Genomic DNA, 26,295 nt, shown 5'->3' on the forward strand with positions numbered 1-26,295 from the left:
ATTAATTTTAGGAGGATACAGACCTACATATTTAATAGCCCTTGAGGGCATTACTGTATCATAGATGGTCTAAATTGTTTGTTTGTTGAATTTGAATTTAATAAAATCGCGCTCATGAGTTTCTGAAACATGAAGAAAAGTTTAAATTATATTCAGAGTACTCTGTTTAGGAACTGGAAGGGTATATTATCATTTTAGAAAGATTTTAATTAGTTGTAACTAAAAGAAAAAATTTTTATTCAGGATAAACTTTTAGAAGATTCATACACAGAGGATATTTTATTATCAAAAGTAGCATTGTTTTGCATAACAGTTCTAAGCATATAGTAAAAATTGAATATATACTTTTTTTTTTGGTGACAAAACCTGAGATTGAACCAGAATAAATACTTTATAATTTTTTTAACATCTTTATTGGAGTATAATTGCTTTACAATGGTGCGTTAGTTTCTGCTTTATAACAAAGTGAATCAGTTATACATATACATATGTTCCCATATCTCTTCCCTCTTGCATCTCCCTCCCTCCCACCCTCCCTATCCCACCCCTCTAGGTGGTCACAAAGCACTGAGCTGATCTCCCTGTGCTATGCGGCTGCTTCCCACTAGCTATCAATTTTACATTTGGTAGTGTATATATGTCCATGCCACTCTCTCACTTTGTCCCAGCTTACTCTTCCCCCTCCCCGTATCCTCAAGTCGTATTCTCTAGTAAGTCTGCATCTTTATTCCCATCTTGCCCCTAGGTTCTTCATGACCTTTTTTTTTTTTTTTTTAGATTCCATATATATGTGTTAGCATACAGTATTTGTTTTTCTCTTTCTGACTTACTTCACTCTGTATGACAGTCCCTAGGTCCATCCACCTCACTACAAATAGCTCAGTTTCATTTCTTTTTATGGCTGAGCAATATTCCATTGTATATATGTGCCACATCTTCTTTATCCATTCATCTGTCGATGGACACTTAGGTTGCTCCCATGTCCTGGCTATTGTAAATAGAGCTGCAATGAACATTGTGGTACATGACTCTTTCTGAATTATGGTTTTCTCAGGGTATATGCCCAGTAGTGGGATTGCTGGGTCGTATGGCAGTTCTATTTTTAGTTTTTTAAGGAAACTCCATACTGTTCTCCATATTGGCTGTATCAATTTACATTCCCATCAACAGTGCAAGAGGGTTCCCTTTTCTCCACACCCTCTCCAGCATTTATTGTTTGTACATTTTTTGATGATGGTCATTCTGACCGGTGTGAGATGATATCTCATTGTAATTTTGATTTGCATTTCTCTAATGATTAATGATGTTGAGCATTCTTTCATGTGTCTGTTGGCAATCTGTATATCTTCTTTGGAGAAATGTCTATTTAGGTCTTCTGCCCATTTTTGGATTGGGTTGTTTGTTTTTTGATATTGAGCTGCATGAGCTGCTTGTATATTTTGGAGATTAATCCTTTGTCAGTTGCTTCATTTGCAAATATTTTCTCCCATTCTGAGGGTTGTCTTTTCGTCTTGATTATGGTTTCCTTTGCTGTGCAAAAGCTTTTAAGTTTCATTAGGTTCCATTGTTTATTTTTGTTTTTATTTCCATTTCTCTAGGAGCTGGGTCAAAAAGGATCTTACTGTGATTTACGTCATAGAGTGTTCTGCCTATGTTTTCCTCTAAGAGTTTGATGGTGTCTGGCCTTACATTTAGGTCTTTAATCCATTTTGAGTTTATTTTTGTGTATGGTGTTAGGGAGTGTTCTAATTTCATTCTTTTACATGTAGCTGTCCAGTTTTCCCAGCACCACTTATTGAAGAGGCTGTCTTTTCTCCACTGTATATTCTTGCCTCCTTTATCAAAGATAAGGTGACCATATGTGCGTGGGTTTATCTCTGGGCTTTCTATCCTGTTCCATTGATCTATATTTCTGTTTCTGTGCCAGTACCATACTGTCTTGATTGCTGTTGCTTTGTAGTATAGTCTGAAGTCAGGGAGCCTGATTCCTCCAGCTCTGTTTTTCTTTCTCAAGATTGCTTTGGCTATTTGGGGTCTTTTGTGTTTCCATACAAATTGTGAGGTTTTTTGTTCTAGTTCTGTGAAAAATGCCAGTGGTAGTTTGGTAGGGATTGCATTGAATCTGTAGATTGTTTTGGGTAGTATAGTCATTTTCACAATGTTGATTCTTCCAATCCAAGAACATGGTATATCTCTCCATCTATTTGTATCATCTTTAATTTCTTTCATCAGTGTCATAATTTTCTGCATACAGGTCTTTTGTCTCCTTAGGTAGGTTTATTCCTAGATATTTTACAGAATAAATACTTTTTAAAAAGAATTCAATATATAAAGGGCAAATCAGACTCCCAGCTTAACTCATGGAATATGGAAGATTCTCTTGCAAACTTTCAGAAATGTAGTTAATTACTTCACTGTTGAAGGACATTGATAATATATTCCCTACCTATTTTTCTACAAATTGTTGACAATCACAACAATTCCAATTTAGTTACTGATCCAACTGAGCAAGTAATTGACCTGAATGCCCTCAATAGAACATTGAGGTATAAAATCACTTCTGTAGAGTTGATTAAAAGGTTGATACTTTTTTTTTTTCAACCTAAAATAATGACACTTTTCTTTCCAGCTTATCTCTTATTTTAGGCTCTCAGGATTTGAAAACTAGCAGTCGGTAGTAAATACAGTAAAGAATCTGCAGTCAACCCACACTCTTCTATATAATTAATAGGATTGCTCAGACAGCTTATCTGCTTAAATTCTGAAAATCTCTTTATCCTTTATCTGCAGGAACACTAATCGCTTGAAAAGGAAAAGGCTGAGGAAACTTGTTTTAAAGCTGGGTTTAAACAAATTTTTTTTTTTTTTTCCTGCAGCAAATTCTATTGCTCTAGTTCCCTGGGTTACTTGCATCTCTTCTCCATGCTATTACCCTTTTAGGTATTTAAAATGGCATGTTGCATTCACTTGAACATATGTGAGTTGCTTGCATTTTCTGGTGAGATAAGCATTTCTTAAGGCCTCTTCTATTCAGTCTTTGGCTGGATTTCACCAGGTCCAGGGAACAGGGAATTAACTGGTCTGGGAACTGGGAAGCCTTGGTTCTGAGTTTCACTCTGTGATTTGTTAAGAGTCCTTTGGTTACCAGCCACAGGTATGATTGGCAACTTGAAGCAAAGGAAATTTCTTGGAAGGATAGCAAAGGTGCACAGAATCAGATGACTGAAAATCAGGCTTGAACTTGGGCAGGTGGCATAGCTTTTCCAGAGGCTGGGAAGCAGGAACACCAGCAACCGTCTTGCAGTGGGGACAGAATGGTAAGAACGCCACTGCGAGGATGAAGTGAACATCAAATTCCGGGGAGGTTGGCTTAGACTGGATGTCAACCCCACTCTTGATAGATATGTGTTGGGACCCCCAGTTGTAGCCCACTGGGCTCCACCCAGTAATTCCTTAAGAGGAAATTCAGGAGGCAGTTTTAGGAAAGAAATTTCGTGCTGGGCAGATAACTTTGTCCACTACTGTGCTACAACCTGGCATCTTTAAAGTTGCTTCCAGCTTTAAAAATGGACACTCTCCCATGAAAGCCTTTGGGGTTACCATGTGCCAGTGATGTTTGTTTCTATGAATGCCTATAAAACCAGTGAACAATAATAAGACAAACTGGAAGAAGACGTTTATGAACACTAGTGGGTTATGTAGCTGTATTAGTTACCTACTGCTGCATGGCAATATCACTGCAAACTTAGCATCTTCAAACAACTCAAATTTATTATGTCACAGTTTCTGTGGGTCAGGAGTCTGGGAGTGGCTTAGTTGGGTTTTCTGCTTAGGATCTCATAAGGCTGCAATCAAGGTGTCATGGTTGTGGTCTCATCTGAGGTCCAAGTGGGGAAAGATCTGCTTGCAAGCTCACTCAGACTGTTGGCACCATATTCAGTGTTTCAGTTTCTTGCTGGCTGTTGGTGGCAGGCCACCCTCAGCTGCAACAGCTGCTCACAGGTCCTTTGTTGGGCTCCCCAAACATGGTCACTCTGACTCCTCCAAGCGGGAAAGGCAGGCTCTTAATCATGTACACACACACTCACACACACCCCATCACCTTCACTGTGTCCTATTGGTTAGAAGGAAGTCACAGGTCTCACCCACACTCAAGGGAAGGGAATCCACAAGGGCGTGAACACCAGGAGGTGGGGGTTATGGGGCAACTTTATGAATCTGCCAGTGGCAGAGCTGGGTGGGACAACCCCAGAGCTGTCTCAAAACCTGACACATCTCCTTTCTTTCTGTGCATCTGATTTCCCCAAACCTCCGTCCTAGGGAGGTACTTCTCCATGTGTAGACCTGAGAAGGGGGGCAGAACAAAACCTGGCCTGCAGTCTCTCTAGCTCGGCTATCGGGGAGCAGATGTAGGAGATTCACCTCCTTGGAGCTACAGTGACTGTCTGGGTTGGTGTTTCTCTCAGTTCTCTGTGCAATTATGTAGTAGCCTCCGCTGAAATGTATCTTTAGTCTATATCTACTACTGGCAACTTACCTTCTCTGTATTGAATGGACTTGCTTTCTTTCATTTATTTGTGTGTATATACTGTCTTCCTCAGTGATACTATAAGCAAAGGCAGGAGCCATTTCTTAAATCAGGAACCATCCACATGCCCTCCAAGTAGGTTTATAAAAGCCAAGGCAGAGGTACTTTGGGGGAAATAGTTCATATTGGCTCTCTAGTGGTGTGGAGGAAGAGGGACCTCTAGGTCAGTGTGAAAATCTGCCTCTTAGCTGTACTTGGTTGTGCAAACAAAACATGTATATTTGAAAGCTTTGAGCTTGCAAATGCTCAGATTACCCTGAAACAATGTGCTTGGTTCCTGCTAGAGCTGCTGGGCATGCATCTGGAGGCAGGTGGGTAATGAACAGATAAAGAGACAAAGACATGGGTTAAATCCTTGCATACACTGGCAGTGTGACCCTGGACTTGCTGCTTGAATTTCTGGGCGCCTCAGTGACCTCATCGCCCTAGCTTGTAGAGATAATGCCTTTAAAATGTGTAACACAGTGCCTGGCACATAGGAAACAAGCAGGAAATAGATATTACAATGATCCTTTAAGACCCTGACGAGGGAAGGCACGTGTTAATGCTTAAGGTACAATTTGTTGCATAACCAGGGGATCAGGGAGATGCACACTTAACACATTATAGCTCGTTCCTTCTCTTGGAGCTCATGGAGGGTTTGATGTGATAGTTCCTTGAGTGTGGACGAAATTAGAATCCTTACTGCTACTTGCCCACCCCTGGAGCTGGGCCCATTTGGAAAGTGTGGAAAGAGGACTATAGCTGCAGCCCGTCTTCTGTCGACAGCGGGACAGAAGAGGGTGGATGCTGGCCATGCCATGCCATGCCAGGGCAGGAGCACCCCAACTCACACCTCTCATTTCCAACCTCCCAGGGCGTGGTGGAAAGCCCAGGAGACTAAGCTGGCTGTCCTTGGCCAAGCAACAGCTTCTCTGAAGCCATTTTCACTCTGTAAAAGTGGAGCCATATGGAAGATCAAAAGAGGGGAAGAACGTAGGCAATAAACTTGGCATATCTAAGGAAACCCAGGATGTATTCTCCGTACTAAGAATTTGCCTCAGAGGTTCGAGAAATTTTCCTTTTCTTCCAACAGGCCAAATGAAAAGTTAAATACATTTTAGAAAAGTTTTAATTTGAACAACTTATGATTAAAAATACATTTTATAAATAATTTTTCCATAGACTTGATTAAGGATTGTTGCAAACTTTACAAAAAGACATACTGCAACAACAGCTGAAAGAAATTACAAAAAATATAGCTACAGCCCTCCTATTTAAAAATACAGCACTGTACATCACAGCGTTTTCTTTGTGCAAAGTTGAAGAGAGCGCTGCATTAGGCCTGTCACAGATTCACTCAAAGGGAAGTAAACTTTAACACAGTTATTAGGCATAATAGTATAGGCACAGCTGGAACATCGAACTCTTTCCCCCTAGAAGTTAATATATATCTCAGTTCTTTTATTTTGTAGGACTGATGGCGGAACTTAGCTTAATACAAATATATATTTATATGTGTGTATGGATATATATAAGTATGAAAACAAGTGTCTGTTTTGAAATTAAGTAAACTCCCAACGTATTTACAGCATTTTCAGAGAACGTGTTCTCCAAATCAGTCTGAGGACATCATCTCTGTTAAACAAGTCTAGAAGATTAAACGAGGCCAAATCTGTCAATTAATGGACATCCTCTGTTGAGACTTCCAGTTTTCGCTGTGGGACAAAGAGAGTTCCTATGGAGGTGTTATTAGCACCATCGAAATCCATGCAGGAGGAGCCTGCCGGCTTCGTTGGTCCACCTGGGGTACGGAAGAAGCTTTCAGCCACTAATTGGGACCCTTTGGGTGTCACAGGAACAGGCTGATTGGAAAGAGAAGAATGGAGAAGAGTCAAACCCACGCAGACAGGTACACCTGGCAACCTTAGAAAACTGTACTGGAGGGACACGTCATATGATGGGAACCTCACATGCCCTGAAATCTGCCGGCTGAGCCTGCCTGAGTTTCATGTTCTCAATTATTTTTGCTGAGGTGAGACAAAAAGCTCATGGTAACCCCATAGAATGGACTCCTTGGGCACTCTTCCTGGGTTTGGAAGGAAGGCAGGCCTTTAATCTCCTCACTCTCCCATCCTTTCCTTTTCCCAAAGGAGAAAAGCAAATGTGAGTCTCCCATGATGTTGATACTGGGGACTCAATAACCTAAGGAAAAATAATAAATGGAAATACTCTTACCTGTTGTGCCCCTGTCACTGCAACTGATTGTCCATTTGTTTGGTTCTGGCCCAGGACTGATACGTCGTACTTGGTGGCCCTTCCTTGCTGGGTGCCTGCATTTTCTGGTGTGACACTAACAGCCTCTATTCTTGGAGACACAGGAACGGTTCCAGGCCCGGGGCTAGCAGACACCTGCACACCGGGGGAGATGAGGCCCAAGTGCTGCAGAGTGAAGTTTACAACGGCTGAGCTCGGGTTCTGGACGGGAACGGGGTGGCTCGAAGTGAGAGCCGGGCTGTTCCCGACAGGGACGGCTGCCACGGAAGTTGGTGAGACCATTAGCTTCAAAGGTGTTACATGAAAAGAGGGAAAATTAACAGCAGTGAGTTCGGATGATGTCACTGGAATAACACCTGGAAAGAAAAGGGGGGAGAATATCTTAAAAGCACAGGCATTTGTCCGAGAAGCATACAAGGCTTGAGTGAACTTGAGAATGACCCACATTTGAACAGTGTTTTACGTACACTCACCTGCAATCGGGGAGCTGTAGATCCTGTGGTTTGGGGAAAGTGTACCTGAGCTTTCTTTACTAGACAAAATGGACTCTGCCCCCAGGGTTGAGCACTGGGTGAGAGGGATTAGGTATCCTGATGGGAACAAGGTCTAGAAAACAAGGAGGAAGCGTTTATTTTACACACAAATACGGAAGGAAAATGGCCAAGCGCCTCTTCTGGGACTAGTATCCCTTGGTGGTTCTCTCATCATACTAAAGCCTCCAGTGGTATGGGCCACGGACAGGCCAGCTATAATGGCTCCTTGAAGACAATAGCCCTCCTTCCCATTCCAACGTTTGTCCTGAATAATACAAACCATGTGTTTCTTAAATGCCATCTGTGGTCTTAGGAAGTGTCCTAAAGCTAGCACTGAACCTGCTTAAGGGCAGGATTTACCCAGCACATCCCCCCTGACCCCCACCACTGACGCCCTAAGTCCTGCTACCAGACTTCTTGGTATGATGTGGTACTGTCAGAACAAGTTTAATGCAGCTGGACACCGTAAAGGCACTGCTGTGTTATTATCTGATTGTCCTTGAATTCTGTGGGATGGTATTTCCCAAGAATATTCTGAGGGACTCTAGTCCTATGGGATGCAAGCAGGCACTCTGCGAATCATAGTCAAATACGTTTGGCAAATTCTGAATTAAACAAAGGAAAACGGTCTTTATGACAGAATTTCTAAGGGACTTTTATGATGGCATGCATTGTTCTCCAAGGGGGCATCATGTAACATTTCCTAGGTTATTCAGCAACTAAATTTTTGGTAGTATTGGTATTTAAGGAAAACATTTTAAGAAATGTTGATTTACAGAAAGGGAACGCCAAACCATAGGCCAAAAATACAGCCTCCTGGCTGTTTTTGTAAATAAAATTGTATTGGAACATAGCCATGCCCATTCATTTATGTATTGTCTACAGATGCATTCCTTTTTTTTTTTTTTAACAATGGCAGAGTGAATAGGTGCAACAGAGACCATATGGCGCACAAAGCCAAAAACATTTACTATCTGGTCCTTTACAGAAAAAGTTTGCTGACTCCTGATTTAGAGCAAAGGAATTATACAACTATAGATTTTGTTCCCTAGTACTTTAGGTTCAAATGATACCAAACAAACACCCTTATAATATACAAATGAAAGGGCAGGGCACCAGGGTTCAAAAATTACAGATAAAAAAGAGAACTGATTAATTCATATTAGATGCCCAACTGTCATGCAGCAAAAGCTTTAGGGAATAAAGTTACATTCCGAACCGAAATGGCCAGAGTGTTGGGTTGTGTGTGTCTGCACCATGCCTGCTGATCATTGTACTTTTCCAAACAGAGAGCGCCTACATGGGTGGCTGAGCCGCCTGAAAAGTCTGCTCAGTCTTACCAGGAGCAGGACTGGTAAAAGCAAAAAAGCAGCTCTTGTAAACTAGGGGCCCTCCTTTTATCTTCCTCCGGATCTTTCTTCTCGCCATTGTCAAAACAACAGTCTATACTTTGATCTAGCTGTTGATAGGTCTGGTCAGAATCCACAATGCTAAAGGGTACCACAGACTTTCAATTTTGTTTCTTAGATGCTTAGTTCTATTCAATATCTTTACTAGTAGGTTCCTTAAAGACTGCAGCAAAGAAGAATTTTTAAGGGGTAGATTTAGGTGTTTTACAAATAGCTGCTCATTGCTATCTTTAATCGTACTCTCTCATGGTACGAGTTTTTCTGGTTGCCGGTTTAACTCTTTTCAAATCTCCAGCAAGACCTATAATACTCTAATAATAATTATTTTTCCATTTCCTACAAACTATATTCATCGCAAAATTTGTTCACCTATAATGCCAATTCCTTTTTTTAAAACAAATTAGAACTATTAAAGTAGCAGGATGAAAGAATTTGACATATTTCAACTTGCACATCTTCTCATTGAGCCTACATTACCACTCTTACCCCTCTTCCTATGACACTATCCTGTTTTATTTTCACCATATTTCTTATCATTCACTACCTGATATGTTTGTGTTTATTTGTATACTGTCTTCTCTCCACCCCTAGAAGTGTAGATTCTCAGTAAATGTTTGTTGAATGAATTAACACACGAATCTCTCACTTTCTTTGTCCTGCTCAGTCCGTGCTAAAAAGAAATGGTCAAAATGAAGTCAGAGATGAAAAAAGAAGCAGGGGACGTGAAAAATCTATCCAGTGAAAACCCTAATCCTGAATAACTAAGTGAGCAACAGGAGACCATTATTAAATCATACCCATTGGCTCAAAGAGATTATGGACCTCCCAGAAAATCAAATCAAGCTGAAGCCTTGTGATTTTCCCCCTAGCATGGATATTAGATGCAAAATGATACTATGCTAAGATAATGGATGTTTTGAATGGTTACCATGAGGCCATCCTCAGGGAAGATTTGACAAACTCTAAAGCCTCCTTAATAACAACAGTTACAGATAATACCCTTCAGCTTCTACGGTGCCTTAAAAGGACCACAAACCCCTTTATGTAAAACATCATGTAATAAATGCACTTAACCTCACAAAAACTGTAATATGGCCCTGGGGCAAGTGCTGGAAAGCAACCACCCCCAAAGGCAGGTGCTGGGTTTGGTTTGATCCAGAGCACAGGTTTGATCCAAAGCACATTCTCTTTACACCCAATAGACGATCAGGAAAAACTGGCAGAACAAATTCTTTATAGATGTGGAAAAACAAGATGAAGGGAAGTAAAATAACTTGAATTCACAGCAGGGACAAAATGAGAGATTAACTTCTGCTTCCACGTTTAGTGGTGTTTGTTTATTTGGTGATGCTGTCTCTCATATATAATTGTCCTAAGGGAGGAAAACGAGATAATGTATGTAAAAGTGCCTAATACTTCTGCTGTATGGTATGTGGGTAGGCATCCAATAAATGTTCATTCCTTCCTGAATAAAACTCCATCTAGGAAAAAAATTGTCTAGAACATCAAAATCTCTAGAAACCAATGCATCAAATATACCTAAAATTAGCCAAGCTAAGTTTGATTTTTCTATTTGCACAAAATAGAAATTTTGGTTTAAATTTTAGGTAGAAAGTAAAAACAGGGGGAACAATTTCTCTTCTAGGCAACAGATGCCAGTTACATGACATCAAACAAACATCAAGTAATGACTCAGAAAGCAGGAGTTAAAGGGACCCTATGTGTCCATCCATTCATTTGGGGTCACGGCTGCTTGTAAATTATTTAAGACTTTCATGGCAGGTGTTTGCATTCCAGTGTGTGACAGAGAAATGGACTTAAGGACAACCACCCACGGTGCTTTAAAAAGAGAGCAAATAATCCCTTCCTCCAAAGGTTAAAAATGTCCCTGCCATCATCCCAGTAAGGGGATTAGCTGTCTGAGGCCTTGTTTGGATTATGGGATGCTAAGGAACAGTTCCCTGTTTTCTGAGAGACTGCTCTTCGCTCTGGTAAATTTCACAAGCCACCAGATTCTCTCCTAATCAACTGGGGAGCTCCTAAAGCTTCGCACAGTTCAAGGCTGTACTTACTGTGGAGACATTTTCAAGTCCTTTTAGGTCTTCTTTAAATTTCTTTTTGGAACCACTGTCCTCGAGCATGCTTGCCCTCTTTGAGCCTCTTTCTCCAGCAGGCTCCCTGTCTCGGTTCTTTGTACCTTGTCGCTCCAGCCCTGGCAGCAAGCTTCCAGGCCTGGCGGAGGCACTGGACTTTGGTGCATCATTGGCTGCATTCTCTGTGGTGGTATCGGTGGAACCTTTTGATCTCTTAGCGTTAGAAGAGGGCGTGGGGCAGACCGTGGGGCTCAGGCCTTGGGGCGGCGTCATCGTTTGGGCCTGGGCAGGCTGCAGGTAGATGGCATATGATGGGCCCGAAGGGGCCTGAGGTAGGATCACGGGCACTGCCGATGACAATGGGCTGGGGATGAGGGGGACCACCCCCAGGGGCTGGATGAGGGACGGTGCTGTCATCTCTAGCTCAGCATTTGCTGGAGTGTCCAGAGGGGCCACTGGTTTGCAGTGCCCAGATCTTGCCAGTTGTACTTTCACTTTCTTTCTGGGGTCACTAAAAGACAAGATTTAAAACATGGTACAATGGAAACATGTTCTCTAAAATGTTCTACCACTTTAGATTGCCCCAGATTGAAGCTATGCTTTTATGAAACTAGCAGATAGTTTCTGTAATGATTCCGTATAGAAAAGATTCTCTCACCAGTTGCCAAGGCTAGTGCCTATTCTTATGTAAAATAAGTAATCCTAAGGATGCAACGTAAAGTAATGCATCCTGTTACTAAAGAGCGTTGCCTACCTTGATTGCTCTTCTAACTGCATTTTGCAAATAGCTGCGAGCTGAGCCATTTTACTTGGGAAAGGCACAGAATTCTGAGAACTCTCAGCTGGTAAAATAAAAAGAAGGTGGGGGAGAGGATTGGTCAAAGCAAAAGAATACATGTTCACACAGATGAAACATCACTGAGGTCAAAGGAACATGCACCGCCCCCCAAAATCACCCAGCAATTAAACAATAAACCCCACAAATCACTTTTTATCCTTTAATTCATATATAGTTAGGCTTCAAGTGGGTTTGGGACTATGGAAGTTGAAACAATTCTCTAGCAAGTCCCGCGGGATCAAGTAAGCTAAAAAGTCAGATAAAAAGGAATTCTTCCGAGCAGAACCCTGACATGATTGTAAACATACCTTTGTTGGTTTTGATAGGGCTATTGGGAGCAGAATTTATCTTTCTCCGATCACTTTCTATGCTCTTTACCAGTTTGATGAGAGATGGGTGTCGAGTGAAGTTTGGTTTCCCACGTGTGGAAAAGAGGTTTTTGGCACAGTTCTCTTTAGAAGACCGCCTCCCTTCCAAATCAGAGGCAGCAAAAGGAAGCACTGGGCCAAGACCTGAAACAGGAAAGGGCAGTGTTAATACACGGTTGGTTCGGCCTCCTTCTGGGGTATGAGGTCAGAGTGTGATTCTAAAATGATTTTAGGAATTAAACTGGCCACAGTTAATAGAGCACCTACTATGTGCCAGATACCGCTTTAAGGGCTTCACCTACAAAACCTTGTTTATCTTATTAAATAAATTCTGAGATAATATTTCACACTTTAACATCTCTGAAAGCCGTTGTATCTTATAACCAGTGGTGTGCTATAGTGTGACTGTTACTGATTTTTCTTTCTTATTGATATATAAAACATTGTGCATCTCAGAATCAGTGGAGACTTAATCTGATGAAATATGGTGACCCTCACTGCTATGGAGTGAATGTTTGTGTCCCTCCCCACTCCCCCACCCACCAAATTCATATGCTGAAACCTAATGCCCAATATGATGGTACTGGGAGGTGGGGCCTTTGCGAGATGCTCATGAGGGCGGAGCCTTCTTGCATAGGATTAGTGCTCTTACAAAAGAGACCCCACAGAGCTCCCTAGTCCCTTCCACCACCTGAGGTTACAATGAAAAGACGGCTGTCTAGAAAGCAGGTCCTCACCTAACACTGAATCTGCTGGTGCCTTGATTTTGGACTTCCTAGCCTCTAGAACTGTGAGAAGTAAATGTCTGTTGTTTAAAAGCCACCCAGTTGATGGTACTCTGCTATGGCAGCCTGAACAGGCTAAGACACTCTCCACAACTTGGGTAGGTACTTCTCAGGAAATGCATCCCCATTTCAGAGACATTTCAGACATTAACTGACTCACGGTCTCTTAGCTTGTAGAATGTGGGCCTGGGATATGAACCCGATCAGTCTAGCCCAGAGCCTACACTGTGAATCCCTGTACCAAAGGACCTCTCTCTGTAGTTATATCCAAAATCACAATAACCTTGCGAAGGTGCCACTATTCTTCCCACTTGCGGGTGAGGAAACAGTCTTGGAGAAGTAACCTGCCCAAGGCCACAAGGCTGATAAGTATCAGAGCTGGGACTGGAACCTAAGCCTCCCTCTGCTTCTACAGCCCATGTTCTTCCCACCTTCCAGCACTTCTGTGTGGGGATCTTGGTGGAACGCAAAATGTCAGAATCCCAGAGTTGAGATGGAGACTAGAATATTGATACTGGAATGAATTCACTTCATATTCTCCATGTGCACAGACTCTGTTATGGTCACTGAACAGCATAATAATGACAGCAGTAGTATCTTATGCTTCGTGATGCTTTCAACTTTCTCAAATCCTTTCACATACAGATTCTACCTCCTGCACAAGGTGTGCAGTTGTTATGGACCTTGTGCTGCTGATGAAGCCAAGAGCTAAATTTTCCATATCGGTACTCATCTTTAATTGTCATTTCAATCACTTATATATGTTCTTTACATGTGGGAGTGTGGGTAGGAAGGGAAAGGGGGAATATCTCCAAATGTGCGTTAATTCAAAATAATGAAGCAATGAATGAAAGAAAACAAATACATACCACTGGAATTTGGACTGATTTCTGGGCCTGTCCATTTAAAAGCTGGTTTTCGGCCTCTTTCCTCTGTAACATGAACTTTCTTGATAAGATCCAGGCTACTCAGAACATTAGCTATATCATACAACCTCCTAATTTTTGCTGGGGGGAAAAAAAGTGTATACATCTCTTAATGGAATAATGAAAGATCAAAGGACTTTGCTTCATAAGGACTTCATGTACATTCAAAGAGCTATCCTAACTATCAATGTCAGAGAAAAATGTGACTCTTCTTAAGTTATGCTAGTGACACTGCTTTAATTAAAACAACAAAAAATAGTTTTAAATATTGAAAAGACGCAGTTACTGATGATACTGAATTTTGAAATGACAAAAGTACATGTTGGAAAAGGAAAAGTGACTCAATGAGATCACCCTATTGGGAATCATGTTACAGATTTTCTAATAAAAATTTACCATTGCTGGGCATCTCCTAGTGAGGATTCAGGATTATGAACAAATAGAAATACAGCATCGATGATAAATGTATTGCTTTCCTGCTTGTGATAGTTTATAAAAAGATTTATTTAATAACATAAGCATGGAATATTCTATAGCCCATCAAAATTTATAAATTTTCATACTGTCCATATGTAATATGAAAAGCAGAGATTTGTTAATTCTATAAACCTTACATATCTTGAAAAGTTTTGCTACAAAAAGTCTGCCTTTACTTCAGCTTGACAGTACAAAGTTACAAATGGAGCCCCTCTTTCATAGCCATGCCAGAAGGTTCTGAATTCCCGGGGGATTCAGGAAATTACACATCTGTAGTTCCTGGAATAGTTTCCAGGGCTGTGACTAACCAGTGAAATGGGGAGCTGAAAACTGTCTGGTGGCTCAGAGAAAGCGGGCAGCCCATCGGTAGTATCGGGATGTGTTTTTTGAGATGACAGATCTCCCAAGCCCATTGCCAGCATTATTGCCTTAATCTCTATTCATTTTGTCTTTATAGAGACACTGGAGATGTATGAATATACTTTCATATACTTTTAATATACTTCACCAGTACAGCTTCACAGGGATGGGAAGGGATCTGTGTGGTAGCTCCCAGGCATTCCCCCAGCCTCTGCTGTGGCTCGGGGCAGCTCTTCCTCACCAGTCAGCCGGGTCCCCCGAATGACCCATGTCCAGGCCAGCCTCATGCCCTACTTGGAGGTCGCTAATGCCCTCAGGTGTCTGCTGAGCACTCCTTTCCACACTCTCTCTCTACTCCTCTTTGAGGGGGTTCCTGCAAAGTCTGTTCTAGAGGCAAGGGTAGAGCTGTGTTAGGGACCCAATCTACGGTCTCTTTCCAACTTAGAGCAGATATTCTGGCTAAAACCACTTTCAAAATGGCGAACCAACTGTGCTGCAGTTCACTTCTGGGGACAGTGTTAGAAGTTACTTTCACCCTCAGATATGAGAGTCAGTGGAAAGAGCAGAGACCTGGGTACCAGTCCCACTTTACAATTTACTGCTCATTTAGATTTCAGACAGTACAGATTCTACATGTGTAAAATGGAGACAATGTTACAGTAACAAAGGAGGTAACATTTAAGGAACTGTGTAAGCCAAAGTGTCAGATAAGAGTAATTATATACGTATCTTTGAATCCTACAAGTCAGCTAAAGCAGTATCATCATGGCTTCTGGGGAGAAGTGAAGATACAAAAGCCTAACTAGATATGATCTGTTTATATAACAAATGTATTTGGAAATCAGTTAATAACCGAGATTTTATTATTTAAGAGTAGGTCCAAAAGTCCATGGCAGTCGTGCCACTTACTTTTAAACTTGCTTTTATCCAAATCTTCCACATGGTCCTCCCCAATTAAAATCTTGGCAGCAATTTCCAGGCTTACTATCTGAGGCGTTGACACCAAAAATAGCATCACAAATTTCTGGCTCATCACTCTTAAAGACTTGTCTTTGCGGCTGTTTACAGAGGCTTTGGAGAAGGAAGAGGATTAGAGAATTAAAATTCATGAAGGGACAAGTGCTTTCTAAAGTAACCAGGCTAAAAATACCACAACCTGATCCCACGGTTGATGTGCAGCATTTTCACATTAAAGGCAGCAGTAGCTTTGAGCGTGGTTCCCTAAGGAACCTCTTCTTTAGACCTCCCAGAGGTGCTCTGCCGCCTGAGCTTTTCAACAGCAGCTCTCACCTGCCCGAAATTCCACTCCAGGGAGTTCGACAAAACACATGTCTGGGTGTCCATTTTGGCCAGTGTTTGATTTGATGATCGGATCCTCTATACGGTAACTCTTACTAAAGTCAAACTCTTGTTCATATTCTTTCTTTTTGATCATCATAATCTGCTCGGCGTACTTGTTCTCTTCCCCGACGCTCTTCAAAGTCCCAAGAGTTTGGTTGAGGTTGTGTCGGCCGTGCCAGGTGTACCTGTTTTTGGCAAGCCGGCTCACCATGTGCAGACTCTCTAGGACGTTGACGATATCGTAAATGCGTCGGCGCTCAACATCTGCAAAGAACGAGCAGTTGTACCTTACTAGGATCAGGTTTTGTAATGTGGATAGAATTGAATACCTTTTCCTTCCAGGGATTACTAGTCAGTAGGTTCTGGATTATATAACTTTATTTATGCTCAACAAAGAGTGTGAAGATGAGAAAGGCATGTCCCTGCTCTCCAAGGGCACAAATAGTTAATATGAATTAGAAAGGTGACATTTATTGAGGGCTTCCACTGCGCCATACAGGTTTAGGACATTTTTACCCTAAACTTGTGAGGTAGGCATTATTATCCACACTTTAATGATGAGGAGATAGAGGCTCAGGCTGGCTAAGCTGTTCACCTCAAGGCACAGAGCCAGTAAGTGGCAAAATCAAGTCTTCAGTTCTCTAAATCCCACACTCTACACTCCATTTCTTATATTAGTTCCCAACACACACACACACACACACACACACACACACACATATATACAGCTGTCATATGATAGGTACAAGGTGCTGAGATTCCTTGCTGTTCTGGAACTTGCCAGATATGCCCTTGCCTGAGGGCCTTTGTGCTGGGCTGCTCCTTCTGGCTGGATTCCCTCTCCCAGATGTCCTCATAGCTCCCCACCTCGATTCTTTTGAGTCCTTGCTCGGATGTCACCCTCTTAACAAGGCCTGACCTGACCACTTCATTTAAAATTAAATTTCAAATTGCAAAGCACACCCCTAGCACTCCGGATCCCCCTCTACCTTGGTCTACATTTTCTTTTTTCCATAGCACATATTACCTTCTAACATATATCATAATTACTTACTTATTATGTCCTTTGCATATTATCTATTGCCCCCACTAGAAAGCAGGTTCCACAGGAGCAGGGATTTTGTCTTTCTGTTCACCAATGTCATCCCAGCTGCTACAACAATGCCTGGCACATACTAGGTGATCAGTAGATACCTGCTGAATTAAAGGGTACATCCTCCATAGCTACAATGAAGTGTATGTGAAGAGATGAATCTAAATGGCATATTCTTAAAATATGAAATAAAGTTGATATGTATAAACATGTATGAGAAGGACAAAACTTTCTTCCTGGGGTGATAGCTATATATTAAAATATCCTGTATATCTCTTCACAGATTCAGATTATAGTATTTTCATGACTCCAAAGGTATACCAAGTTTGCCACAGACTCCTTTTTAGCTGTAACTAGGTTTGAGTCCATGAAGAGAGGAGCGAAAGGGGGCAGGGGAACACAGTAACTTTTGGCAAACACAAAACATTCAGAAAATGCACTGGTTCTCAGAGTAGTGCTGAATGGCAGGGGGGGCTAAAGCCCTGCTCCCATGCCCAGAGGCCGATCCTCATTGTAAACTGTGAAGAAACCATTCCACAGCCTGGCTCCACAGTGAGAAACAAGACCCAAGTTCAGAGTTGTAGCTGTTTATGAAACAAGTCATAGAACAATGGTGCCTCCCTTTAAAGCTTCAGAGCTTTCGAAATGCAGTCAGAGCAATCTCCATTGTGATTTTCTGCTTCTGTTTTAAGACTTAACTGAGACTGGAAACTATATGCGGTTATTCTTAAATTAATAGGGCTTTACAGATGGATAACTTCTGTGTGGCCTTGTGTCATTACAAACACTGGCTAGATGAGCGTGGGTCTGAAGGAGTAAGTCTATGAAGTCCCTTTAATGATTAACCATTTCGGTGAGCTCTTTGCATACTTACTAAGTTCCTCGGCTACTTCATCAAGACAGATGTCGTTATTCACAGCAGGGTTGGGATAGTTGGGATATCGAGCTAAGAACTTATGACACAACAATCCTAAACTTTTCTCTTTTCGACTGGGTTGGGATTTCTCATATTCGTCTCCAGATAAGTGTTCCTACAAAGAAAGATGTAAATAATGTCTTATTCGTAAAGATTTACTGGGGGCATCTGCGCTCAATGTCTAACACTTATACACATGGTTTGCTTCAATAGCTACAAAATTGGAAAGAAAAGGTGTGGAGCCAGGATAAGTTGCTTGACAGATCTGAAAGGGAAGAAGTTCATAAGTAAGTCACAGGTTCAGAATTCCCAGGGCTGTATTTGATGGGGTCCAAACCCCTCCAGGGCTCTGAGGGGGGTGATGCTTTACATTGCTAGTGCTTCTGCAACAGCTTCACACTGCTCCCCCGACCCCCGCTCCCCAAATCCCCCAGTCTCCACCCAGGCCTCTGAAAACCTACATGTAAACAATCTCTGGCCTCAGGTAATCCATTTCCGTTGTCAAACAAACCCCTTTTCTGATCTCTGTAGCGGATCTCTGGGCTCACGGCACTGATTAGCATTTTTAGGTTGGCTGTTGGTGTCCACGGTTCTCCCTGGGAGATCTCCTTGGGCTTGGTGGGTGTGGTTAAAGGGCCAAAGTCAGGTTGGATCTCCGCCAACACTATATTTGCTGCGGTGGATTCTTTCAGAGGTGTTTTCACCAGTCCCCTTTTATGTGGCTCGAAAAAGAGATTTTCCTGGTTCAAAACAAGTAAATTATTAAATCCACTGTAAAAAAGGATTTATCAGATAGCTTTTGACTCTAGAAATTGTATAAATAGAATAGTGCTAAGGAAAAAATGCCTAGTGAGGTTGTCGAGTTGATTAAATTAGTGACTATATTCCAATGATCACTTTGACACTTGTCCATTCTAATAGCTAAATTTCCCATTTTTAACTTTTCAACAAAGCATGGACTTAAACTTTTCATCTTATGTTCCAAGAATTTAAAAAGAAAACTTTAAGACTTACAATTTTAAAAAATTTTATTTTGAAATAACTTTAGATTTAGAGAAGAGTTGCAAAGATTGAGCATTCCCATATACCTTTCACTTAGCTTCCCTTAATAGGACTGAGAATTTAAGTGATCCCAAACTCCTCGGAGTGACTTTGACTTATGACACTGTAATAAGTAAAGGTCTCCATGGCAGAAACCATATCCCATTCATCTGTGTATCTAGCACAATGACTGCATGCAGTGGCTACTCAATAAAATACCACTGATGAAGAAAAGTCAGAGAGCCAAGGAAACAAGGGTGAGGGCTAGCATATGGTCAGACTTGTTGGCAAAATCCACTGGGGAGCAAAATCCAGAGTGCCTACGAGCAGCATTTCCGACCAGAAAAGTCTGCTCTTTGAATATTTAACCTTTTCACTTTACAGATGGAGAAAATGGAACCCAGAGAAGTAAAATAAGTTACCTAAGACCACAAAACTGGTTCCTGGCAGAGGCTGGACTGCCACTGAGAAACAAGGGGGTACATTAACAGCAGTTCATACTTAAGACTGATGGAGACTACGTTTCTTCTACTTTTGGCCACTGGTGACTTCACACATTCCTACCACCTGTATCTATTTTATTTTTATTTTTAAAATAGGATGTTTATTATCATGTTTTTATTAACAGCAACAACAAAAGATGTTTGTCTACAATTTACAGTGTACAATGACCAGTCAATCCCGCTCTTGCACTGCTATGCATTAACTGTTCTGTTTTAATGGAAACACTGAGAATACATCTGTATCTATAAGAAAATGCTTAGGATGGCAATAAGCGAAAGAATAGAGGCTCACTAATTCTTCAGTGACTTTAGGAACAAAGATTAATGGGACTATTTTATATGTCTGTGACTCTTTAGGATTTATCAAGTGCTTTTCCATTTGTGTTTTCATCCAATCCTGTAGTCCTATTCTACAGAAGAGGACACCCAGGCTGAGAGAGGTCACACAGGACTTGAATCTGAATCTCCTCCATCCAACTATGGTGCCCTTACATGGAAGTCCGTGTGATGGACCCAAGGGGGGAGACCCTCCCCTGATGGTGTACTTGAGAGATGATGATCCAAGAAGGGGATTTTTCTCAGGGCTGCTGTCCTTTGCCTCTGACCGTCAGAAGCAACAGCAATTCTCTTATTTGACGACTATCTAAAACTTTTAGGAAATTTGCATATTTCATTTTTTTTTAACCTATCAGTATTTGGACATTAATCAAGATACCCCCCACTGACAGTGTCCCCTATAGTTAAAAGAAACTGGTGGTTTGGTAGAAAATTATCTTAACAGGAAATCCAATCTCAAATCATGTCAAATGCCCTTTCTGAATTCCTATTGTTCAAGAATTCTCAGAAATATCATAAAGCAACTAACAAATTTTATTATTCTTAAAAATACCTTTTCTCTCTACTTATCTCTTTGAAATTTCCACCAAATCATAAAAAACTAGAAAGATTAATCCTGGGTAATTTTCCCCTCTTCAGAAATTAAATTTCCCTTCCTTCTGGGTTTTTATAGGGGCTAACCAAAAAAGGATAACCAAAAAAGGGTGCGGCATTACTAAGATATTGGATATTGAAAAATTATGGCGCTAAATCAGGATGATGTTGCATTTAAAACTGCAAGGATGAGTATTGAAGCTAAAAAGGTACCTTTTCGTTCTCCATTCTGTAAATTTCTCATACATTTAGAGTTTCTCTAAAAATGAAAAATCTGGATTTCCTCCCAATATCCTGATGGTTCAAGTAGTCCAGGTAGTCCAATTAAAAATTTTAATATCCTTAAAGAAAAAAGGACATAGAAAAAGTTAAAGAAAAATAAAAGCAGTAGATCTGTTGAGAATAACTTCATGGACGCCACAGGCTACTGAAACAAAGGCTAAAGAAAACTGACAAACGACACTTACATTTTATTCCCGACCACAGACAGCCCCACGGAGCAGAGAACTCCATCAAACGCCTGTAGATTTCTTCAGCTAACCGATCCGCTGTCATGAGACTTCAAGCAACCCACAGAATTTCCAGTGACAGCCCTCTCCCACCTTTAGAGAAGGCAAACCATTCTCCAGACCCCACCGAATGGACTGTAGCCAAGCACAAGCACCCACCTGTTCACAGATCAGAGCTCGGGACTCAGAGCATGAGCCCAGGTTCCGGCTAAGCAGCCACAACCCTAAGTATCTGGATAAAAGTCTGCATCTAGATGTCTGAATTTCTCCCTTGACACACACGTGCATAGGCTCAGCAGTAAAGTCTTGGGAAATAGCTTGATAGGTAACTTACAAATTCAGTCCTTAAGCTCCAAACGTATTCTGGGCATTTAAAGAGCGCCTTATGATTAAGACTTTTTTAAAAAAAGACTTCCTTACAGATGCGGCTTCCTTAAAGCGCTATGTACTCGCTATTCAGGCGGCTAGTTCACGCCACAATGTTGGACCCTACCATGGAAGAATGCATTTGTTCAGCAAGGCAACCAGGTACAGTCCCCCTGCCGCCACCGGCTCCCGCGCCCCGCGCACTTCCCCTAGCGCCAGGCCAACTGCCCCTCCCCCGCCCCGGTCCCAGTCCGCGCGCCGCCCGCCAGGCAGTTCCCGGACAGCATCCCCGCGGTTTCTAGGGCAACGATTCCCGACCAATCAGAGTGCTGGTCGCGGGCCTGCGATTGGTTGGCGGCGCCATGGGCGGGTCCGGACCTTCCGCCTTCGATTTAAAAATTTGGCGCGGAAAGCCGGACCGTGGTCGGCGCCGCCCCTTATCAGCGCGGGGCTTGAGCGCGGGCAAACCCGCGCCCGGAACCACAGCACCCCGCCCCTCCCCCTCGCTCGCCCCCTCCCCTCTGCGCGGGAGCTCAGCTCCTCCCTCCACTGCCCCGGGAGGAGCGAGAGGCGGGAAACGGCCGCCGCTGCCTTCCCGAGCCCTCTCCCGGTGCCAGGCTGGCCGAGCGCCGCGTCCCTCTGCGCCCCGCTGACCTGTCAGTTCACCTCACGGTTGGAGCCGACGGGGGCTGAGCGGGGACTCCTCGGCACCCCTTCCCCGCTCAGGCCCGGGAGCCCGCGTGTCGGGCAGTCAGTCGGTCCTTACGCTGCGCTGAGGTGGGTGCCGGAGGGAAACGCCGGGACCGGGACTGGCGGGCCGGCGGGCGGGCAGAGGGAACGTGACCGTCCAGGAGCAGTCAAGCCCCCGATTTGAAATTAACCCGCTCCCGGCGCGAGCCGATCCCGCGGGCAGGGAGGGCCGCTCCCCTCCCCCACGCCCGCTCTTCCCGGCCCCGGACCTCGCGCGCCAATCCGAGCCTCCTGACTGGAGCCGGCGGCGAATCAGGGTGCAGGCACCGCCCTCCGGTCCTGCCTCCACGACAGAGTTGGGGGAAAAGTTAAGCAACTTTTTTTTTTTTTTTTTTTGGCAAACACCCCCTCCCCTAGTTCAAAGTTGGGGAATGAAGTTTAGTCCGCCCGGGGCACGCGGGTTGGGACGCGGGCGCTCTGCAATCCCCAGCCTGGGTCCGTGCCACCCCCTGCCCAGCCCCAGATCCGCTCACCTGCACTGGGGATCCCAGCCAGGACCATTACCCCTTCCACCCATGGCATGCATTATTGTGTTGCCCACCATCTGCTCATGGCCTCTAGAAACTGGGGTGTGGAGGGAGAAGCTTGCCAACTGGTGCTCAAATTTGATGGGCGCGGGGTCTCGGCCCAGACTTGAGAACACAGGTGTGGGAGGAGGAGGAATAAGGTTGAAAACCCGCCAAGCCTGTTCCAGGCGTCCCCTGTCTTCCCTCTCCAGGTCTCCTCCCGGCTCCTCCCTTTCCCCTCCCTGTCGTCTTCCCTCGCTTTTCCCTCTTTTTCCGGTTTCCGAGCCTCGGGCAGCTTCAGCATGGAATATTGTAGAGTTCTAGATTAATAGGAGGTTTGGGAGACACTCTAGTCCAACGCCCTGTTTTGCAGACGGGGAAAACGAGGCCCGGGGCGGCAGCGCTGCCTTTGCCTGTGCCTGGATTGTTTGCGCCCGCGTTGTCTTGCTCCGCTGTTCTCTGCTTTAAAGCGTTTCCCTTTTCTGGGGACCTGTGCTGGAGTTGCGGGGCCGCATGTATTGCCCAACAGCGCCTAGATCAGGGCGCCCATCTATCGACTGTTTGGTTTGAGCTCTTCCTCCTCTTTTGTAATTTCGCATCTCTTAAGCTCCAGCAAAGCTCGGGGCCGCAATCCCCTAGCGTGTAACTTATTTATATTTGTCAACGAATCACCCAGTGCTGACTTGCAGCGCGGAATATTCTTATATTCCCGGACGCGATATAAGGGCGGGGATACAGTGATACTGAGGCTAAGGTCGCCGTGCTGTAGCGACAGGCCGTAGGACCAGGGGTCCCGGTGGCGAGCGGTGGCTCTTTCTCCCGCTGAACGCGACCTCAGGGCGCGCAGGGTGGCTGCCCCGAACGGTTAGCGCCGTGGTGTCTCCGTCCTTCCCTCTCCACTACCCGGGGAGCGGGTCCTACCCGGCTTCAGGCAAGTGTCGCTCAAGAACTCGCTTCCACCTGAAAGCCGACCTTGGGCGCGGTACTGTGCAGAAGCCAGCGGCCACCTAAAGCTCTCAGATTTAAAATAAAGTGAGGTCACTGGGCAGGGCCCCACCCCCGACAGCACTGAGCAGCTCGTTCTTACTGAGCCCCGGTACACCTTTTCTGGAGGAAGGTGTGTTTATATATACATCAACGAAAGGTGGGCAGTTGGTGCTTCTGCTTTAGCCACTGTTTCACGGATTGTTCCCCCTCTCCCACCAGCATTTATAAGAGTGTGCCTGTCCAGCTCTGCCCAACCTACCTTAAGTTTTTACAACCCGGGAATCCTCTTTAAAGGGAAGGTCTGATGCCACTGTATTCAGAACCGGTGACTGATGCGTTCACATCTGTGGTCTATGGGGGCATTCATGCCCCAGGTGTCTGAGTGCCAAGTACCTGTGAGGCAAATAATGCAAGGAGCAGCTGCCTCTGGTGAGGCTGCACAGATGTCATCTCATTCAATACTCAGCACAGGTGTTAACTGTGAGTTACCATCCAGAAAGTGAAGTAGAACATTTTTAAGTAACAAACCCCAGGTCTCAGGGTAAGTGGCTGGTCTGGGATTTGAAGCCAAGTCTCTTTACTCCTAAGGGCTTTCCACTGAAAGCCATGTTCTCCACTGTGCTTGGGCCAGTCCGTACTTCCTTCACAGGATAGTTGTGCCCCATTTTATAGAGAAGAAAACTGAGGCACAAAAAGGTTTCAGTGATAGCCAAGTTAGCTATAGAGTCAGGATTATAATCCAGGTCTACCTGCTCCCAGTTCCTATATCTCATTCCACTGCTTCTGAAAGTCCCTATAAAAGCAATGCTGGTGACACGTTAGACCACTCTTAACTACGTAACCCCTCCCCCAACATAACAAAATACAGAAAAAGTGGGATTTGTAATTCTTGTTTTAATGACAATTGTCATGTCTTATTGAAACATGCAAATTATAATCCAGCTTACTGACTAGGATGAAAAGTGGCCCTATTAAGAGGGAAATGATATAGTTTTAAAGTCTTAACAACCCTTTCATGTAAAGGAAATGAACAAAGAAAGCAAGCTAAAACAATTCTACTCAACACTGTATGATGTGTCTGATTTGAAATTCAGCATGAGTGGAAAGGAAAGACACAAGACTACTGAAAACTTTTATGTTTACTGCACAACCAAGAAGGAAGGATGAAGGGGCAGATGTGAAATCTTTTGTTCTTGTATTGCTATCAGACGTGTTTTCCAGTTATATAATCCAAGGGAATATTCGTGCATTTGTTGCTGGTCTTTTGTTCACCATGTTGTATAATCTGTGTCTCACTGAAGTAGGCCAGTCTTTCGACTCTCTGCTGCTACCCTTATGCTAGCACAACTTGGAGGGTGAGATGTTGGGTAACAAGTTCAGCATAAAACAATGTAAAAAGATATCAGAGGTAATGGGGAAAGACGGGAGTCACCTGAGGTGTCTAGATTCAAAGGTAACATTCAGGATTTTGGAATCACGGCCCTTTTCATTATCACCAGAGCCTCACACACAGGGTGTGAAAAAAGCAGGCTCTTCCCTGCTGACCAGGGCAGGTCAAGGAGCTAAGAAAAAAGTTGCTCTATTTACACATTTTCTCTTTTTACTCCTTTGGTGTAAGGATCATAATATGCTTTGCTCTTTTCTTTTCCAGTGTTTTGAAAATTATTTAACCTATTTAAATTTTTATCAGTGATTAAAAATTTGAAAATTTTCCTTTAACTGTGCTCTGTAATTTTCAAATTAAGATAAAATATGTATCATTTAATGGGTGCCAATATTACATGAATATGTTAGTAATACTTTATCACTGGTAATATCATTTTCTGCTCCTGTTTAGTATGTCTCTATCGTTATTACTATAATGTGGATTTTTCATTCACATTAATTCAGTCAGTGGTATTTATCGACATTTACATTCAGATTTCTAACCAGATGAATATGTTTCACAAGACTCATAAATGACACAGAAACTAACACATTTAAAAGCAGTTATATTCCAATAAAGATGTTAAAAAAAAATAAAGACTCATATATGAGTTATATCAATGAGTATAGATAGTTTAGTATCTCCCATTTAAAATATTCACTTAGGAAATTAAGAAAACCACTGACAGAACAATTGAAAAAAATAAACTGTTAAAAATAACCAGAAAAGACCAGCAACATATGAGGAATTGTTAAATTCACTACTAATTAAAGAAATGCAAATTACAATAGCAAGGAGACACTATTTTCAATTGTCATGTTGAAAGATTGTATGTTTAAATACTATCTGATTATTTGATATGATGTTTTCTACATATTACTTTATCACCTATTACAGACAGGTAACATTTTCTATACAGAAAATAATCTGTACAAAGAGCAGAATTGTATTCATGTGTTCAAAGAATGAAAACTTAAGCCATTTACATCACACAGTTTCTAGGTGGTGGTATTTGTGTGCTTTTCATTATCTTATTTGCATCCTTTTGATAATTTCCAGATTTTAAAAATAAATGTTTCTTTTGAATCAAAAAAAAAAAAAAGAAGTTGCTCTAGCCAGTGGGCTCCTAGACCTTTCCCTCTTGCTCTCTCACTGCCTCCACCACCCACGTGCTTCTATCACCCGCTCTACTTCCTGACCCAGTGGGGGCAGTGCGGGCTTGTGCTTTTTCTGCAGCACACATTGGCACGACCACTACAAAAGAGTCATCTACAGCTTTCAGTTGCACAAATCC

General features: G+C 42.9%; 1 protein-coding gene across 1 annotated transcript; it reads right to left on the bottom strand.

The window, feature by feature from the left end:
- Positions 1–6,249: 6,249 nt before the first annotated feature.
- Positions 6,250–20,737, bottom strand: E2F8 (E2F transcription factor 8). Its single transcript, XM_061203137.1, has 12 exons — positions 20,671–20,737; positions 18,445–18,723; positions 17,942–18,098; positions 15,924–16,238; positions 15,543–15,704; positions 13,740–13,877; positions 12,026–12,229; positions 11,634–11,721; positions 10,859–11,390; positions 7,318–7,450; positions 6,806–7,200; positions 6,250–6,432 (listed from the first exon to the last, which is right to left on the bottom strand). The coding sequence occupies exons 1-12, from the start codon at positions 20,683–20,685 to the stop codon at positions 6,250–6,252; spliced, it is 2,601 nt and encodes an 866-aa protein (XP_061059120.1). The 5' UTR covers positions 20,686–20,737.
- Positions 20,738–26,295: the final 5,558 nt, after the last annotated feature.

Source organism: Eubalaena glacialis, chromosome 10, assembly GCF_028564815.1.
Source record: "Eubalaena glacialis isolate mEubGla1 chromosome 10, mEubGla1.1.hap2.+ XY, whole genome shotgun sequence".
Taxonomy (NCBI): domain Eukaryota; kingdom Metazoa; phylum Chordata; class Mammalia; order Artiodactyla; family Balaenidae; genus Eubalaena; species Eubalaena glacialis.

Excerpts from the sequence above, each read along its gene's own strand:
- E2F8 (XM_061203137.1), bottom strand. Across the intron at positions 13,878-15,542 it reads GGATAAAAGCAAGTTTAAAA|CAAAAATTAGGAGGTTGTAT; the intron begins GTAAGTGGCACG and ends TTTTCCCCCCAG. Across the intron at positions 6,433-6,805 it reads CAGTGACAGGGGCACAACAG|CCTGTTCCTGTGACACCCAA; the intron begins GTAAGAGTATTT and ends CTTTCCAATCAG.